Source organism: Eulemur rufifrons, chromosome 30, assembly GCF_041146395.1.
Source record: "Eulemur rufifrons isolate Redbay chromosome 30, OSU_ERuf_1, whole genome shotgun sequence".
Classification (NCBI taxonomy): Eukaryota; Metazoa; Chordata; class Mammalia; order Primates; family Lemuridae; genus Eulemur; species Eulemur rufifrons.
In genome coordinates, this window is record NC_091012.1 from 62,418,450 (window position 1) to 62,437,945 (window position 19,496).

A 19,496-nucleotide genomic window follows, 5' to 3' on the forward strand; every position below is an offset into this window, starting at 1 on the left:
GGAAAAAAATCCCTGTGGGATGTGGTGACAGGGAAGTTTACAACCTTACATGTATTTATTACAAATTTAGAAAAATTGAAAGTAAAAGAGCTTTTTAACTTAAAGGCTAGATCAAAAAATAAAAATAATTAAGATAAAATCCATAATTGCCAAAATAGAAGGCAAACAATGATAAAACAATAGAGCAGATCAATAAAAGAAAATAATATTAATAGTTCTTTGAAAATACCAATAAAAATAGGCAAATTTTTGGCAAATATGATTTCAAAAATAAAGGCACAAATTAACATAAAAATGAAAGGGGACCAAACTACAGACAGAAGAGATTAAAAATTATTTTTAAAATACTATGTGTAACTTTTACACCAATAATTTTGAAAATCTAGGTGAAATGGGTAATTTCCAGGAAAATAAGTAACGAAAATTAGCCTAAGAAATAGAAAACTTAAATAGACCAATTAATCACAGAAGAATGTAAAATGATAACAATCTACCTCAAGAGTCACCAACCCCAAAAGTTTTGTGGATGAGTTTGACCAAATCACCTAGGAACAGATTAATCAAACTTTATATCAATTTTTCCATTGCAAAGAAAAAAAAAAGAGAAATTACACCACACAGCTATAAGCCTGGTATAATCTTGATACCAAAATAGAAAGTAAAGGGAAAGAAAATTATAGGCCCACCTCACTTATGAACCTTGATATAAAAATGTATAACCTTGATACCAAAATTGGACAAGTGCAAGAAAACTACAGGCCAGCATATTTCACAGGAGTGCTAATAGCATTTTGTTTGAGACAATTCTTCATTTAGTATCCCTAGTTCCCATTTACTAAATGATATTAGGAGGACTCCTCCTCCTACACACATAACCAATAAACTGTGACAACCAAAAGCACCTCCAGATATTTCCAAATGCCTCCTAGAGGGATGGTTTAGCCTGAGATTGAGGCTCAATGCTATAGGCAATTTCACTTATGAACACAGATACAAACATGGTAAATAAAATATTAGTCACTCAAATCCTTCAGTAGATTAAAGAAAGATACATCATGCTTCAGTAGGTTAATCCTAGGGATGCAAGGAAGGTTTAACATTTACAGATCTGTCAGTGTGGAACAGGGCACTAAATCCTTGCTTGGAAAATTGTCAATTAAAGGGAAAAAGTTAAGCATTTATCCTGTCTTCCCTGTAGGAACTGTATTTTAGGCTTACCAAACAGCCCTAGTAGATGAGGGATACTTCTTTTTATAGAGCAATTCTAGCTAATGAATGACAAAAAATGATGGAATTAGAAAATCATTACTTTGAAACCCTAATGAAATATTTTTTTCAGATAACAGTTATCAAAAGAATGGTAAAGTCATTAGGTAAAAGGATGATGGAGAACTTCACAATGGAGGGATCAGATTGTCACTGTGTCAATCCACTTTTTTTTTTTTTTTTTTGAGACAGAGTCTCGCTTTGTTGCCCAGGCTAGAGTGAGTGCCGTGGCGTCAGCCTAGCTCACAGCAACTTCAAACTCCTGGGCTTAAGCGATCCTACTGCCTCACAGCCTCCCGAGTAGCTGGGACTACAGGCATGCGCCACCATGCCCGGCTAATTTTTTCTATATATATTTTAGTTGGCCAGATAATTTCGTTCTATTTTTTTAGTAGAGACGGGGGTCTCACTCTTGCTCAGGCTGGTCTCGAACTCCTGACCTTGAGCGATCCACCCGCCTCGGCCTCCCAGAGTGCTAGGATTACAGGCGTGAGCCACCGCGCCCGGCCGAATCCACTTTTAATATTACTAGAAGTGAAAGAACCATGCATCATGTAAAAGGAAATACATAGTATCACCATGAAACATTCTTGCCAAATAATAATTTTTAAAACCTGAATGTAATCAAGCCTTTAGATCTAACTTCCAGGCTACAGGAAATACAGACAATATAGAAACAAGTAAAACACCTCAAGGAATAATCAGTCAAATCCATAATGTGGGACAGTCTACAGGACAAATGGCAGATTTCTTCAATGTCAATGACATGAAAATAAAAGGGAGGAGATACTGTTTGGTTTTAGCTTTTAAAAAATTTAAATGAATAATGTACTTGTTAAAGGATCCATATTATCTATATTTTAAGTAGGTCCAACAAGTTGAGTATGAGGTTTTATTTGCTTTTCAAACTCCTTTTTCAAATACTCATAAAAGCATATGTAATCTGTGGTGTATTTTTAAATCAGATAAAATCTCAAATGTTATTGTTTATTAAATATTACCTTCTTTAAACATGAAAAAAATTTAAAAATTTAAATGAAACTAAAGAGACATAGTCTAAATACAATAAGCTGACCTCAGTTGGATCCTGATTCCAACAAACCTTAATGGTAAAAACATTTTTTAGACAGTCAGAAAAATCTGATTATTCACTGAGTATTAGTGTGATAATGGTTTTGTAATTATGTAAGATATTCTTTTTGCTATAATTCTTTTGTTATGCATACTGAAATATTTAGGAGTGAAATCACATGATATTCATGATTAGCCTAAAATATTTCAGCACAAAAGACAGAAAGAGGATAGTTGAAACAAGTATGGCAAAATGTTGATGGCTACTGAAGCTGAGTTATGGGTATGTAGGGGCTTATTGTATACTCTACTGTTGTGTATATTTGGAAATTTTCATAATAGAAAGCTTTTTAAAGCTATTAATGCATTAACAATGTAAAGGGGAAAAAAACAATATGTCCAACTTAGAGGTGAAAAGGCAATTGATAAAATTTCACATCCACTTGTGTTTTTAAAAAGCCTCAAAAGAGTAAAAATTAAAGAGAACTTATTTCACTTAATAAAGAGTAACTGCCAGAAACCCATAGTAAACCTAATGTTTAATGATAAAATTTTAGAAGCATTCCCATTAAAAGGAGGGATAAGATAAAAATATCTGATATCATTGCTACTACTCAATCTTATACTGGAGGTCCTAGACAATGCATTGAGACAAGAAAAATATATATGATATACAGGCTGAAGACAAAGAGATAAAACTATCAATATTTGCACATAATCTGTTTTCCTACCAAGGAAATCCAATAGAATCAATGAGAAAACTATTAGAATAAAAAGAGAATTTAGTAAAGTTGCTGGAGCTAAGATCACAAACAAAAATCAACAACTTTCTTATACACCTTTAATAATTATAAAATGAAAGAAAAATCTTATTCATATAGCAACAAAAACCATAAAGTATCTAGACATTAAATTAAACAACAAGGTATGTTCAAGACATTTATGGAAAAATTATGAAACATTGATAAAGGACTTAAAAATTTGGATAAATGGAGAGCCATACCACATTTATTCATATAAAGGTAGATTTGTTAATGTAAAGATGCCAATTCTCCCCAGTTAAATCTGTAAACTCAATGCAATGCCAACAAAAACACCAATAAGATTCTACGTGGACATAACAATCTGATTTTAAAATCCACATAAAATAGTAAATATGTAAGAATAACAAAGAAATTGAAGAAAAGTATCATAAAACATATTATAAAAATGTAGAAATTAAAACAGTGTGGTAGAGAGGCAGGTATAAATAAATGGATCAGTACAACCAAAGAGACAATCCTGAAACAAACCCACGTATCCATAAGGATCTATATTGATTAAAGGTAGCATTTAAAAGTCAGTGGAGAAAATAAAGAGGGAGGCATGTAGAAAAATATTCATTGCAGCAGGTTTCATATTAGCAGAAATTTGGGGATAACCATGTGAATGGGGAAATTCAGTCTATTTATTCTGTAAAATACTATGCAACAGTGAAGAAGAACAAGCTAGATTTATATTTATTAACAAGAAAAGCTCTCAGAAATAATGTTGGGTGAAAGTAGCAAGTAGCAGAACAATATACATACCATGATACAATTGATATTTTTTTAAACCACTAAATAAGATCATATATTCCCCATATGCATGTGCATGCGTGTAAAATGTTTGCAAAAAAATTTTAAAAGTTATGTCAAACAGTGAGTAGGAATGGAGGAGGTGGGAAGGAAATCAATGATGATCAAAGGGGATTTTAGACTTCCCTGTAATGTCCTAATTTTTCAAAAGAAAAATGTATTCATGTATCATGTGCATAATTAAATCAATAGATAAGAAATAATTAAAAGGCTGCATAATAATGAGTCCAGTTATGCTAAAATTATATATATGTATGAGTACTTATTTATTCACACAAAATGCATGAAAAGGGGACTATAAGGATACATACCAAACTATGAACAGTTGGCTGTTGTTGTTGTTTTTGTGGGATGGCAGAGAGGGAGCAGAAAAGGCAAGTTGCAAGATTTACTCTCTCTATACCTGTGTATAGTGATACATCATGGCACCTACATACCATGTTTTGATCTTTTATCACAAAAATATGCTTATATATTATTAATTAAAAAATAAAAACAAGAAAAAAGTCAAAGACACACTGTTAAGTGGAAAAAGCTAGCTTCAGGATAACACAGTAATAATTATTATGTAAAAAGCAAACCAACAAACAAAACAAAACTAAATATTTTGTATGCATTTATATATAGGTAGATAAAGTTGCAAATGAAATTAAGAACAGTTGTTAAATTTGGGGTGGGGTATTGGGTTGGGATAGAGGTGAAGGAGGATAATGAGGTGATTAAGAACACAGCTCCAACAATTACTAGCTGTAAGATCTCATGCAAGTTACCTGACCTCTTTGTGCCTCAGTATCCCCATCTGTAAAGTGGAAAATATAACAGTACCTATCTCATGGAGTAAATGAACTAATCTATTTAAAGCATTTAGAATGATGCTGGGCAGAGAAGGCCTATGTAAGCATTTACTCTCATTGTTATACATTTCTATATTTTCATAATTTTATAAGAAAATATTCATGTGCTGAGTCCAGCTCAGCACAGGGAACCCCAAACCAAGTGGCTCTGCTGAAATGAAGACAAAGTAGCCCATTATCAGGACAAGTGGGCACGGGGGACTCGATGCTTCTAAGAGCAAAAAGCCCGGTCCTTGGTGTGCACATTGCTTTTATTCGTACAACTCAAGATGGAACGAAGGAACTCAAGGGCGGGAAACAGATGGCCGTTTACTCCCCAATCTCTATATTTTGAGAATGGTTTGTTCAAAGAACATTCCCAGACCTCCTACATAACTGCAGTCATTGGAGACATGGCTGTTTACTTCAACCTCTCGGGCTGCTGACCAGCGGCTTTCCGTCAGGTCGAACTCGGCTTTCCTTCATCCATACCCGTTCAGCATCAAGGAAACAGCCAGCTCACAGTTCTGCTCCTACATTCATGTATTCCTCATGTAATTCCTCGTGCATTCCTTGTGTAATTTTAAAAATAAAATCTAAAATATAATATTAGAGAAAAAAAGAAAATTTTGTAAAATGGCACATTGCAAAATTAATATGCAATTAGTGACAAATTAAATGTCCATCAATAGGAAAACAGTTAAATAAGTCATGATGCATCCATAACATGGAATATTATGTAACCCTTAAGAATGAGGTGGGTCTCTATATATGGAAATGGAAATATGACTATTGTATATTTAAAATTTTTTGAAGTGATAAAATGGTATGTATCATTTTAATATATTATATATGTATACATCTATTATGTGTTTACATATTATACATGTGCATATTATATACGTGTGTGAGTGTGTGCACATATACACACAGCCATATATACACTAACACACACAAATAGGCCTTTCACAATTTACCTTATATACTTTTGTGTTGTCTTTTTTATGAGTGTATAGTTATTACTTAAGAAACAAACACACAAATACTGAGAAAGCTGATGACATCATTCACCCAATCAAAACCCTTTAATAGGAATACTCCCATTGCTCTTAGTATAAAGCCCAAAATACTTAAGAGAACCTGTCATCCAGCCTCACCTCACATTAACTCTCCTATGGCTAGACTAGAGCATCGTTTAGCATGCTCTAACCATAGGCAACATCTTTCAATTCTTCGAATCATTATACATGCTCTAGCTTCAGGTCTTTGTACATGCTGTCTCCTCTACCTAGCACACTTCTTCCACCCACCCATCATCCACCTCCATCTATCCCAATTTATCCAGTTCTCATCACTTCTTCAGGGAAGCCTTCCCTGACATTCCAGACAGGGTCAGATCCCCCTGTTCAAAAGCACTTACAGAATGCTTATTTTTCCTTCATAGCTCTTAACATACTTTGCAGCTTTCTAGTTGTAGGTAGGATTACTCATATCTGTTAACACTTGGCCTCTTGTCTGTCTTGTTATATCCTGACATCTAGTAAGAGCTCAGTGAATACTTGTGAAATAAATGACTGTTTCCCATTAATCATGATGGATCTTGGCTTTAGCACTGGTTCTATTTTCTTCTCCATTTCAACCTCTGCCATCATATAAGCAACATCAATGTCTGTTGATAACACACCCAACATGCTAGCCTCACTGTCCTTTGATCTCCTTTACTTCAACAACTTCTGACTACATGCCACTTCACATGCTGTTTCTAGCCATTAGTGTCCTAAACCATCAAATAAACACTGGAGCTGCTCCACTTTAGAATTCCTGAATTCCACTAGCCCAGTCTCTGGCTAGAACCTCCTATCCCTCTTACTTCTTGGTACTCAGAATACCCACTCCTCATTCTCATCAAGATCTCCCATCCTTTGATTTCTCTCATTCTCCAGCTCATTATCACCTCATGGCTTCACTTCCTATTCTCTAGGTGCCATGGTGCATCACTTCAACCACTCTCTTACTAAAAGCTTCACTGCTCTTACCATTTTTAATCTACCATTTATTGAGCAGTTACTATGAGCTGCTTTACATGCATTACCTCTGCAATGCCTCACAAAACCTTTGAGGTTGATATAACCATTGTCCTCTTTTACTGAACTGATAAATTCAGTAAAGTTACAGTATACAAAATCAACATACAAAAATCAGTAGAATTTCTATATGCCAACAGTCAACAATCTGAAAAAGAAACCAAGAAAGTAATCCCATTTATAATAGCTACAAATAAAATAAAAAACCAAGGAATAAAGCAAAGAAGTGAAAGATCTCTATAATGAAAACTATAAAACACTGATGAAAGAAATTGAAGAGGACACAAAAAAATGGAAATATACTCCATGCTCATGGATTAGAAGAATCAATATTGTTAAAATGTCCATAATACCCAAAGCAATCTACAGATTCAATGCAATTCCCATCAAAATACCAATGACATTCTTCACAGAAATAGAAAAAATAATCCTAAAATTTATATAAAACCACAGAGGACCCAGAATAGCCAAAGCCATCCTGAGCAAAAGATCAAAATTGGAGGAATCACATTACTTGATTTCAAATTATCCTACAAGCTGTACTAACCCAAACAGCAAGGTACTGGCATAAAAACAGACACACAGACCAATGAAACAGAGTAGAGAACTCAGAAATAAATCCACGCATCTATAGTTATCTTATCTTTGACAAAGGTGCCAAGAACATACAGTAGGGAAAGGACAGACTCTTCAATAAATGCTGGGAAAACTAGAGATATCCATAGGCAGAAGAATGAAACTAGATAGACCCTTATCTCTTACCATATACAAAAATCAAATGAAAATGGATTAATGACTTAAATCTAAGACCTGAAACTATGATACTTCTAAAAGAAAAGATTGGGGAAACACTTCAGGATGTTGGTCTGGGCAAGGACATCTTGAGTAATACCCACAAAGCACAGGCAACCAAAGCAAAATTGGACAAATGGGATCACATCAAGTTGAAAAGCTTCTGCACAGCAAAGGAAACAATTAACAAAGTGAAGAGACAACCCACAAAATGGGAGAATATATTTACAAACTACCCATTTGACAAGGGATTAATAACTAGAATATATAAGGAGCTCCAACAACTGAATAGGAAAAAATCGAATAATCCAATTTAAAAACGGGCAAAGGATCTGAATAGACATTTCTCAAAAGATAAGGAAAAGGATTCTTAAAGCAGTGAAGTAACTTGTGCCAGGTCACACAGCTGGAAAGTAAAGGAGCAGGGTGCAATTGGGATATGAAGGAGATATGTCTGACTCCAAGGTCCGTACTCCAAACCAGTAGGTTATCTTTGCCTCTCAGAGGGAAAGACAGCTCTGACTGCAACATGGGAATGAAAAAGAGTGAGGCAGGCAAGTGTGAAGGCTTGGCGAGCAAGGCAGCAATCCAGGTGAGAGGTGATGGTGAACGAGTCATTGTCTACCCAAGCATTGCTCATAATTCAAAATAAAGTCCCACTTACTTCTGGTGTATGATTTTACAGGATGAATTCAGTGGGCTTTGGCTCAGGATAGCACGACTAGGTGTGCCTAGAAAAAACCAAAAATAAATCAGTAATTGAAGACATTCTTTAAGAAGAAAATTTTTACTTTAACTTCTCTGAAAATACACACACACATATTTCTAGGTAAGCTACCACTTATTAAAGACTTCCCATGTGCTTGACATTTATTATAGTCTTATTCATACCTCCAGCTACCCTGTGAGCTACCCCATCCATTTTAGAAGTTAGTGAGGTCCGAAAAGATTAAGAAAATTCGGTCCGGGCGTGGTGGCTCACGCCTGTAATCCTAGCACTCTGGGAGGCCGAGGTGGGCGGATCGTTTGAGCTCAGGAGTTCGAGACCAGCCTGAGCAAGAGCGAGACCCCATCTCTACTAAAAATAGAGAGAAATTATATGGACAGCTAAAAAATATATGTATAGAAAAAATTAGCCGGGCATGGTGGCGCATGCCTGTAGTCCCAACTACTTGGGAGGCTGAGACAGGAGGATCCCTTGAGCTCAGGAGTTTGAGGTTGCTGTGAGCTAGGCTGACGCCACGGCACTCACTCTAGCCTGGGCAACAGAGTGAGACTCTGTCTCAAAAAAAAAAAAAAAAAAAAAAGAAAATTCGTAATGTCACACAGTTCTAGTTAATGGTAAAGATGGGATCAGAACCCAAATCTGCTGGTCTCCTTCTGGTCACTTGCCCAGCAAAGTCCCAATCTTAGATTCCCCACTCTACCCACAGGCTGTCAAGACCCTTAGGGAAAAAAATCACACGAGAAAGCATTACAAATCTAAGCGTTACAAATCTCTGCGCTACAACCTTATCTAGGAGCTGACCAGCAAGATCTGAGGCTGGTGAGATCGGTGAGGATGGGCTCAGGGAGGGGCTGGCCTTTACCCTAAAGGCCATAAAGCACCCTTCTGCAATCTTACTCTGGGGAGTGACTTATCATAGCCCCCCCCAAAAAACTCTTGCAGGCACCGTGTCCCACAGAAGCAGCAAACCTATCCTAAAATCCACCCCAAGCCCACAGAAAGATTAGGCAACGGCCCGGTCACCTGTTCCATTTCTTCTCTCACAGAATCAAAAGACAATGACAGATATCAAAGTAACCTATTTGGGTCTTCTCTTCCATTTAAATCATAATCTGGGATCTACGGATGGCCATCTGTGGGTCCACAAACCCTCTATGCCTATATGCAAACCATGGGCATTTCTTGTTAAGGAAATGGTCAATAGTTTTTCTCACATTTTCAATGGGTCCACTTCCATCCACCAGCTCATCTCAAAAAAAAAAAAGGTTAAAAATCAATCATGGCTTTAAGCTGTGCAGCAAGGGATTCCCTGACACCTTTACCTCAGCTGCACACACATGCAGTGTCGCTCCAGTGTCCCACCGTCAGCCAGACTTCCTTTCCTTTCTCCCCTCCCCCCCACGCACGCCTACACGCACGCACCCCCACGCATGCACCCCCACGTACGAACCCCCACGCACGCACGCACCCCACGCACACGCATATAAATCCCCACTCGCACACTCCCACACGCACATGCCCATGCAGGCTGCCTCCGTCACCAGCCGTACACTCCCACATCCGCACCTTGTAAGTCACCACATGCATTTACCCCACACACCTCCACACATACACATTCCTGCACATATGCGCCTGCCCACATATTCCCGTCTCTACACTCCTTTGTACACGCGTGTCCCCCTCACTACACGTACCAGCCCTCTTGCACATGCACGTACTTCCACATCCTTGGGAGCTTTTTCCCCTCTCCCCGCTCAATGGCTGGTTTTGGGGGCCGGCCCTCCCACGCCCCCAGCTTCGCAGCAGGAGGTCCCTCCCCAGTGCGCTGAGCTCAACCCGCCTGAGCCCGCGGCAGCCCCACACACTCATCTGACTGGGCCGCCGCTTCCCTCCTTACATCCCAGGAGACACCGGGCGGGGTGTGGCACCTCTCACGCTCGGCCACCAAGACCTGAAGACAACAGGGACGCCGAGAGCTCGGCCTGAGGGAACTCCCTCAATTTCTCGTCCCTCTGAATCCGGGGCGTGGGGTGCGGGTGGGGAGCAGGGAGGTGTTTCTTATCCTCGCTGGGGAAAGCGCTCACCTGGTTCCCAAAGCCAGTTTGCCCTTCTACTTCCTGCCAGCGGGGTAGGGATTCCGAGAGAGAGCCAAGGTCTTTGAGGCGGGGAAGGGGAAATGACTCAGAGAGGAGGCGGCCCAGAAGGAGGGGCTGGGCTAGAAACGGGGCGGGGTGGGGGGGGGGAAGGACTGGGGGGCGGGAGGGAAAGGGGAGAATAGAAAGGGATGTGAAAACCGCGCAGGGGGCAGTTTTGAGGGTGTCTAGCGAAGACCTGGAAGTCCTTCCTGGTTAACCCTGATTTCAGGAGCCGCTGGACTAGGTCATTTCCTCAGTGCTGGGCCTTAAACTTGTTCACCTTGCGCCAAAGGGAGCCATGGCTAAGATCCTTGCTAGCAGCTCACCAGGCATCTAGGAATCTGCTGGTTTGGGCATGGATGCAGGGATTAACTCTTTATGTTCTAGGGGGCCAATAATAGTCTTTTACCTTATAGGGTTGCTGCTAAATGAGTCACTGCATCACAAATTGCTCAGCGTAGTGTAAACAATCAATCAATGATAGCTCCTATGATTAGAAAAGTGTTCATTCGTTGATCATCTGTTACTCCTCTACATTATGAGTCTCATGAGTGCAAGGACTATGTTTCTTATTCATCACTGAACTTTAGCACCTGACACAAAGACTATCAATAAATTATCCATTGAATGAATGAGTAAATGAATGATTGAATGATAACTTCGAATGGTGGCTATACCAAGACCCTCTCCTTTGCCCCGTAAGGAGTGTATCTGTGGGAGTCTGGGGGGAAGTCCATGATTGTGGAAGGTAGCACACAGAACCCTTTTCGGTTGCTGTATCGAGTGACCTGCTCTGCCCTTGGAAAATGGAATGTCTTTGGCAATTATTTACATGGACACATGGAAGACTGTCTGACAGCTGACCTGAAATTTGAAACTCAGGCATGGTTAGCTAGAGCAGTATTTGCATTTTGTACAGTTAGTGAGTAAAGCAGGATGGGAGGAGAGAGCTGAAGTGGAAAGTTCAAAAGTTATGGTGGCAAATATAAGTGGGGGAGATTGGCAGGGGAGGTCCAAGTGAAGTATGTACGGGAGAGGATAGTCATCCTAAAGGGAATCAGATGATGGTCCTAAAGTAACCAGTAATGTCACCCACTTTTCTATCCCAGTCATAGGATTCCTGATGATCTGCCCTGATGTCCCAACATTCTTGGGGTAGGTATGCAGATTAGGCTTCTGTCACTAGTCACTAAATTTGCATTTATGGAAATCCATACTGTTAGGGCTAGAAGGGACCTTAGAAATTACCCATACACTTTAGTGAAAAACTAAGAGCCCAAGATAGCAAAGGATTTGGACCTTGGTTCTCTGGCCTTGGTACTGAATCTTTTGGAGCCTGAATTTATTGTATATCCTAATTATTCCCGTAATCCCAGCTCCATCCCCACCTCCAACCCCAAAGAGACTGAGAACAAAAGGATATGAATGAAACATCAGTAGAGAGGAAGGAGAGAGGAGGTTCCTCAATAGACCCTGACTTGACTTCCTTTTGCTTCCCCCTGGGGAAGTTACCTGGACCTTCAACTAGCCTCTGTTGGAGAAAGGCTCCCCTCTGGCACCCTAGCAACCTGGCAATATCCACAATGGTCCCTTAGGCAAAGGCTTGAACCATAGCTAATCTGAGTCTTGTCAGAATGCGTGTGATCCTTCCAGAGCACAAGAGAATAGGAGGTCTGAGAGGAACTGCTTCAACATCATTGCCTGCTTGCCTCATCATCTCCCCTGTGAGGCTGTCTGTCATGAGACAGTTTTTCACAGCCTCCCACCTCCCTGGTTCTGATAAGGTATAAGGCTTCCTGACCCACTTCCCTCAGAATAGAACTAGACTATAAAGCTACTTAGCTGCTGTCTAGAATTGGCTTCTTAGCAATTGGATACCCCACAACTCACATGGCAGTGTTCTGGCCCCTTCTGTTTCAGTGTCATCCTTTTTGTTGTTTAGGACAAGGACCAGTAGGAGCTGGAACCTTTGACTGCTTTTTCTTTCACTGTGTGAATAACAAACTGTTTGAAACTAAAGGTGACTCATTGTATCTTTATTTGTTGCATCAGTCAGGCCTCAGACTTGGCCTTGCCTTATGTGTTTGACAGCTGCTTGCTGTGAATTTTGCATTTATGGGATATCACAGCATCCTCCCTTATCACTGAGGGAGTGGAGCTGGACCAAAAAAAAAAAAAGAAGAAGATCATAATGGCTTTTTCCTGCCACTGCACATCAAAGGGATAATCAGCCCAAATTCCATTTTCTGGGACTTTCAATCTGGGTGGAGGAGTAGCAGATCCTTTTTGCATTCTGTGTATAAGGCCAGCCCTATACAAAATAGAGTTGACATCCATATATCATTATTTGAAAGACTCCTCTTGGCCCAAAATATGTCCCCTACAAGCCTACCAGAGCATTGTCGGCAGACTCTTTTAAATCTGAAAGTCTGAAGTTTCTCTCCCCACTTTTTCACCCCCAGGTTAGACAACAAAAACATTTTCTCTAGAAGGTCCCTGTTAACATTTCTTGTTTTCTGAGAAGAGGTAAAGGTAGGATTTGGTAGGAGTATGAATTTTGCCTGTACTCCTCCATTAGCACATTATTGATGGTTAATTTATTAATTCTTCTAATTGTGCCCTTTGAAGGAGCCTGGTTTTAAAGAACAGTGGCAAGAAGCAGTCATGGGAATGCTGGACCAGGAATATCTGTCTGAGGGGGATTTGACAAGTGGTAGTGGTAAGTGCACCTAACCTCGAACCTCACAATGTACAAGGTGGCCTGCTTGTCATTCTGCTTACCAGGTTCTAATTCTATTCAAGCAGCATTTCCTAAGCATCTACTGTGTGGAAGTCTCTATGCTTGGTCCTGGTAAGAGCTTCTACTCTCACTCTACTCTCACTCCAGTAAATGCTCCCTTTTTCAACTACCCCTAGTAACTCATTGATTTCATAGATCTAAAACTATTTGGGAAGAATTATTGAACTGGGTACCTCCTTATAAATGTTTGGAATTTTTTTCATCTTAATATCACCCCACAAAAATGAGAAGAGTACTAGGAATGTAACAAGTAGTCATAAGCTCTTGATTGACTAGGCCAAACCAGTCACAACTGTAATTCATATATTGTGCACGGCAGTTATAGGAAGACCACCTTGATTCTCCATTCCTGGAAATTCAGTGAAGGAGTCATTTTCACTAGCTATCATGCTAAATATATTTTCAATATCCTTGTAACAACCTACTCCTAACCTTTGTAACTGAGACCACCTCACTGCCACTTACAGGCTCAGCTTCACTGAGACTCTGGGACCAATTCTATTCCTAAATAGGGGAACATAAAGAACCGTCTCTGCTCTGCCCTGGCACATAAATGGAACTAGCCTTTCCCAACATCACATCACAAAAAAATATATATGTATATTAAAATCTTAGCTGTGAGTAATAACCCCATATTTGGCATTTGCCCAGACTGCTCTCCAATTAGACTACTAAATTCCTAATGTTCTAAGCTTTTGTCTCCTTTATATTTTAATCCTCTTGACTTTGGGCTAGAGTTCCTATAGGCCCTTGGTCTGATAACCTGTTTCAAATCACTTCTCTAGCTGCCACCCTTGACTGCCCTGCTTCACTTCACCTTGTAGTCTCAATGCCACCACAACTCTAACTAAGATATGCCCAATTCCAGCCCTGACTAACCCTCCTATGCTCCTTCTACAGGCAAGGTGTTTAACAGTAAGTCAGATCACTTGTTTTTAGTCCTACCCTAATCTTAACACTGGGATTTTATTTGTTCTTCTTTAATTCTCACCTTCTGTTCCAATCTCTGAAACTAAATGTGCCATGTTTCCTTATACCTTCATTTCTTTAGTCTTCTTGACTGTATCCTGCTACTAAAACCAAAGTCTTCATGATTGGATTCTCAAGTTCCAGACCCCCTGGACCCTCTCTGCCCAGATCTCTATTATATGACCATTGGTTTCTCTCAAGTCACTTACCCAATTCCAGTAACTCATGGCCATCTTCCTTTTAGTCCTCCCCCAATTAAACTCCAGTGAGAGACAACCAAGAACTCATGAATACATATATATTTATTTAATTCATAATATAGCATTTTGGATGGGCTGGGATATTTTAGAGAGGGATGAGGCTGTGTAATCCACAGATGCTCAGATTTCTGTCACTAGGAGAGACACTCTTGGTCCAGAGCTCCCAGTACAAAGAGGCCTGGGGTAAAGCATTTGATAAAAAATAGTCCAACAATAGTCTAATAAATATTCTAGCCAATAACAACAATACAGCATACGTCTGAAACTGGCAGACCACACCATAAAAGGCAGTTTTGCCTGACATGATGGCTATCAGTCTGGCCAACCTGTAATACACAGTGGCCAAATACAGCCCAATGGCTCCGAGGCTGCAATTGGCTTCAGGAGCTAGAAATAAGTGTAGGAGTGGTTCTTATCTACCTGCCTCACGTTCTCCATTCTTTGGAGGAAAGGGTATCAAATATTTGAGCTTATTCAAAAGTCCATCCATGGATTGCTCCATCCAGGTAGTCATATATAAATACGTAAACCAAGGAAGCTTAGAAAATTCACCTAGTGTGTTTTAGCCAGAAAGAACATCTATAAGTGATTTTGTTGTAATCTGAATTTTATCACATCCAAAGATATACAATGGAATTACATAATAAAAACACATTCAGATGCAGTTACTCTTACTTACAAATAGCCAGAACCTCAATGTGGCATTAAAACTTCTTTCATATTCTCAAAAGAGGTTTAACTTTATTTTGATTATTATTGTGCTTTCTTCAATAAGACAATATAAAAAGTGGAAACAAGCATAAATTGCAGACATAAAATAATTTTCTGGCAGAAAAGGTTGTGGAAAATAGATTTAGTAAAACAATTAACAACAAAAGCTTATGGAGTCGCCTTCCTTGAAGATGTTAAATATAGGTCTTATTCCCTTTGTCCAACTGGGTTTAGCTAGGGGTAGCCAGTAACTTCTAAGGTTCCTGGCATTTTCAGGATTCTATGAAAGTCTTAAGTTAATTGAAGTAAATATCTGGGACTCATCACACCCCAATGGAGTACTTTGCTACCATGTTATATCTTGGAAATCACTTTTCATTATTTGGCTCAGAAGTTGGGACTTTAACTTCATTGCTTACCCCAAACCCAGTTTAATCTTCCTACTTTATTCGATAGGCCTAGCTGTGACTAATTTTTGGCTATAACCCAAACTTAAATCCACCTTCAAGGAACAAAGTTTGAAAAGATTGAAATGATATTAAAAAGAATAATGCCACATGCTCCAAAGACAATTCTTTAAGATAACTGCCAAAGTTTTTAAGGAGGACAATGCTCATTTATATGTATAAGCCCTGGTACATCTGTAAAATAATATCAATACAACCCAAATGGAGTAGTAACCAAGCTTTTCTGTCCAGGAACTAACAAACATTACTATGGATATCAGAGTACAGGAGGGAAACTTTGATAATTCATTTGTTCGTTCATATATTCATTCAATAAACATTAGCCAGGCAGCTACTCTGTTGCAGACACTGTGCCAGGTATTAAAAATACAACAATAAAAAAAGATACAATCCTTGCCCTCAAGATATTCACAGTCTAGTAGGGAAGATGATTATCACACGTTAAACTTTTGTGTGTGCATCAGAATCACACAAGGAGCTTGTCAAAAATGTATATTTCTACCTATGCTTCCAGATATTCTAATTAATCAGGAGTACAATCCCAGAATCAATTGTTTTAAAGATGAGTCTAACATAGGTGGTCTGAAAAACACTTTGAAAAACACTGCTACACAATGTGATTATTGCTGAGAGAAGGATGCACAGGGTGTCATGGGAGCTCCAAAGAAAGGAATGTAACCCAGTCTAGGGAGTCAAGGAGTTAGTCTGGTTGAGAGGGGTAAGGGTGGGAAAAGGTAGTCCAGGCTAGAGTCAAAGTAGGCCAGGGAAATTAGAGCTTTGTTCTAGAGTACTAAGATCTAAAGGACACAAAAATAAATGAATGGCTTTGGAGAGGCAAGGACAAGGCGAAGGAAATTGTCCTGGGGTGAAGGTGGAGTGTTCTATACTTACAGCCTTTTCACACTATTCCCTTAATTTAAGGAAAATTCCTATTGTTTACTCTGGGCATTAAAATTGTTAATAATGTCTCTGCTTCAAGCACAGAGGACAACTTGGCTAGAGTAACCAGTGTAACGGGGAAAGTAGCAAAAGATGAAGCTGGGAAAACAAACAGGGACATGAAAAGTCAAACTCTAAGGAGTGGGGACCTTCTAATGAGTGTTAAGGCGCCAGTGAAAGGCTTTATGAAGTGGGAAAATCATGTTATGTTTAAGAATTTGGGGTTAGGCCCTAGGGGAAAGACCAGGATAACAGAAATGAAGGGCACACATTTTAAAGCACTGCTACACAGCATTGGAGCTGGGGGTAGGGGAGGAGATTAATATTTATGGCACACTTAGTAAATGCCAGGCACTGTGCTAGACAGTTTACACTTGCTATCTTTTTAAATCTTTGAAACAGCCTTGTGAAGTAGACATTATTTTACAGAAAAGGAAACAGAGGCTCAGAGAATGAAGTACTTGCCCTAAGTCATACCATTAATAAATGGCAGAGAAACTAAGATCATTTTAATCAAAAGGTTATGAGATTTCCATTACAGCACTAATGAATCTTACTGAGGTTTCTTATGTCCTGATTAGCAGTAAGGACATAATGGTCTTTAAAACAGAAAAGCTGACTTTGGCACTAGATATGTAGGTTTGAGCCTTCCTTCTGTATCTGCATCAGTCTTTCTTTCCATGTTAGGTTTAGAAACAATACATAACTGTTACGGCAGGGATTAATATAGATACTTTGTCTCTTCTACAGAATAGAGGCCATTTGACAGCAGGTACTATGTTTTATTAACATGTGTACTCACCCAGCAGTAGTGTGGTATCTGGCATCTAATAGTTTATCGAATGAATTAATAAATCAGCATCCACCAAGCTGGCAGAAAGGAAGAGGGAAGAAATTTTGACATTGTTTCCAGGCTCCAATCTGGGGGAATTATTACAGCTACAACTCTGTAATTGTACAATAGTAATATTTTCACAACTCTCAAGTACACTCCTTGAAGCAGACTCAGCTCCTGGAAAGGAGAAAAGCTCTGGTTTTCTGAAATCCCCAATTCCTGCAGTGGAACTAACAAAATCACAGACCATAAAGGTCCATTCCCTTCAGATATACTGATGAGGACTAGGATAAATTTTATGTCTGCATTTGCCAGGAAGAGTTGGCTAAGCAAATGAATAGTGTAAACAAGATTGCAATAGGAATGATTATTTAACCTATTTAAGAAAACAAACTGTTTTCAGGCATTCTGAAGCACTTCAGAAGTGTTTTATCTGAAAATATAAGTACATTTATATGCAAATAGTTGTTGCACGTATTAACACTCCATTCTTACCGATTAAGCAAGTTCCTAAAGAACTTCCATTATGCTTTTTAAAGCTTAATTCTAATAACTGTATGTACTTGACAGTAAGAAAACTGTATTTCTTTGAAAAATTCTGTGACAGAATTTTTAACAATTCAGATGGACCTCCTCTATTAGGAAGCATCAACGACATTGTGCTCCATAGGACACTTCTACCTGGACCAATTTTCTATCTAGAAATTACCTCCCTTGTGCAATCTTGTCCCAAATTTCTCCTAACCCAACCTAGAACTCTTCCCACTCTCTATGTCATTCATGACTGCATGTGTATGTGTGTGTGACAGGAGGGAGGAAGGGAGTGATGGAAGGAGGGAGGAGAGAAATGCTGATTGATTTTGATGTTTCCTTTAGAGGACAAAAATGGATGGTGTAATTTATTTTCCCTTCTAGTATATTTCTCACTCAAAATGAGCAAATTAAAAAGTTTACTGTGTATATAAAATACATAAAATGAATTCTGCAGTCACGTGAATGATGCAGAATTCATTTTATATATTATATATACATATTCATGGTTTACATAATAAACCCTTTATTGTAGGTTTTTATCAAAAGTGACACACAATATGTGACAATTTGACACTGTTCAAAATTCTATTTGGCCAAACTGGCCAGTACTAGAAAGGCTGACCACTATCCCCCTTCTGGCTGGCTAGCCCCTTGTTCAGAGCATCTTTCTACATTATTTACCTAGAATTATGCTAATTGCTTCCAGTATCATTTAACTCCTGAATCATTGGGAACTTTTAATTCTCTAATGACAACAGATGCATTCTCTAAATTTTTCTCCAATGGCTTGAACCCAGACTACTCAGATAATTTGTTATGAGTAAAACTTAATTCATTAATTGAGATACAAGCTTTAATACACAAAAATTAAATCTACAATATCTAGTTATTTTGGATGCTTCAAATGGACTTTATTTTGTATTTCATATATTGAACACTAACTTGGGTTTAGGAGGGGAAGAACTGCTGAATGGAAGAGCTAGTGAATTATATGCTCTCTTGAAACTTAATGACAACCTTTCATCCCAGAAACATAGGGGGATTCGTGAGGCCTGCAGTTGCATTCCTGCCGCTCAGGGTAATCAATAAAATCTGGGGCAGGTAAGCCAGACAGGATCATTAGGGATTTGTTCCAGATTGTGAATGTTGGACAAACTGGAAGAATGAAGGTCACATCAAAAGTATGAAGATGGAGACAGTTAACTGGGTCATAGAAAGACAGCATGTTGTTGTCATAATCCAGGAGGACACCCAGACGCTTCAACTGCGGAGGCACATCCACCAGCATTTCCTTGTTGTTATGTCTCACCACGAAGTTACTATTGCAGCGAGAGAAGACCCATGAAGAGGCATTCTTGCCAATCCATTCATTCTTTGGAGCTGATTTGTAGGCAATACCAATTGCATACCTGGGAGACAGTGGAAATGAGAAATAAACATTTACAAATGATATGAGT

The 19,496-nt window shown here is 38.9% G+C and overlaps 1 protein-coding gene across 2 annotated transcripts in view; it reads right to left on the bottom strand.

Annotated features, from left to right (window-relative positions):
* Window positions 1-18,969: 18,969 nt before the first annotated feature.
* The window catches only part of MID2 (midline 2), a 92,853-nt gene continuing 92,326 nt past the window's right edge, over window positions 18,970-19,496 (bottom strand). For both annotated transcript variants that reach the window (XM_069463152.1, XM_069463151.1), the window contains one exon: window positions 18,970-19,448. In XM_069463152.1, coding sequence (XP_069319253.1) covers window positions 19,046-19,448 — 403 coding nt within the window. In that variant the 3' untranslated portion in view covers window positions 18,970-19,045. The remainder of the gene's footprint in view (window positions 19,449-19,496) is intronic.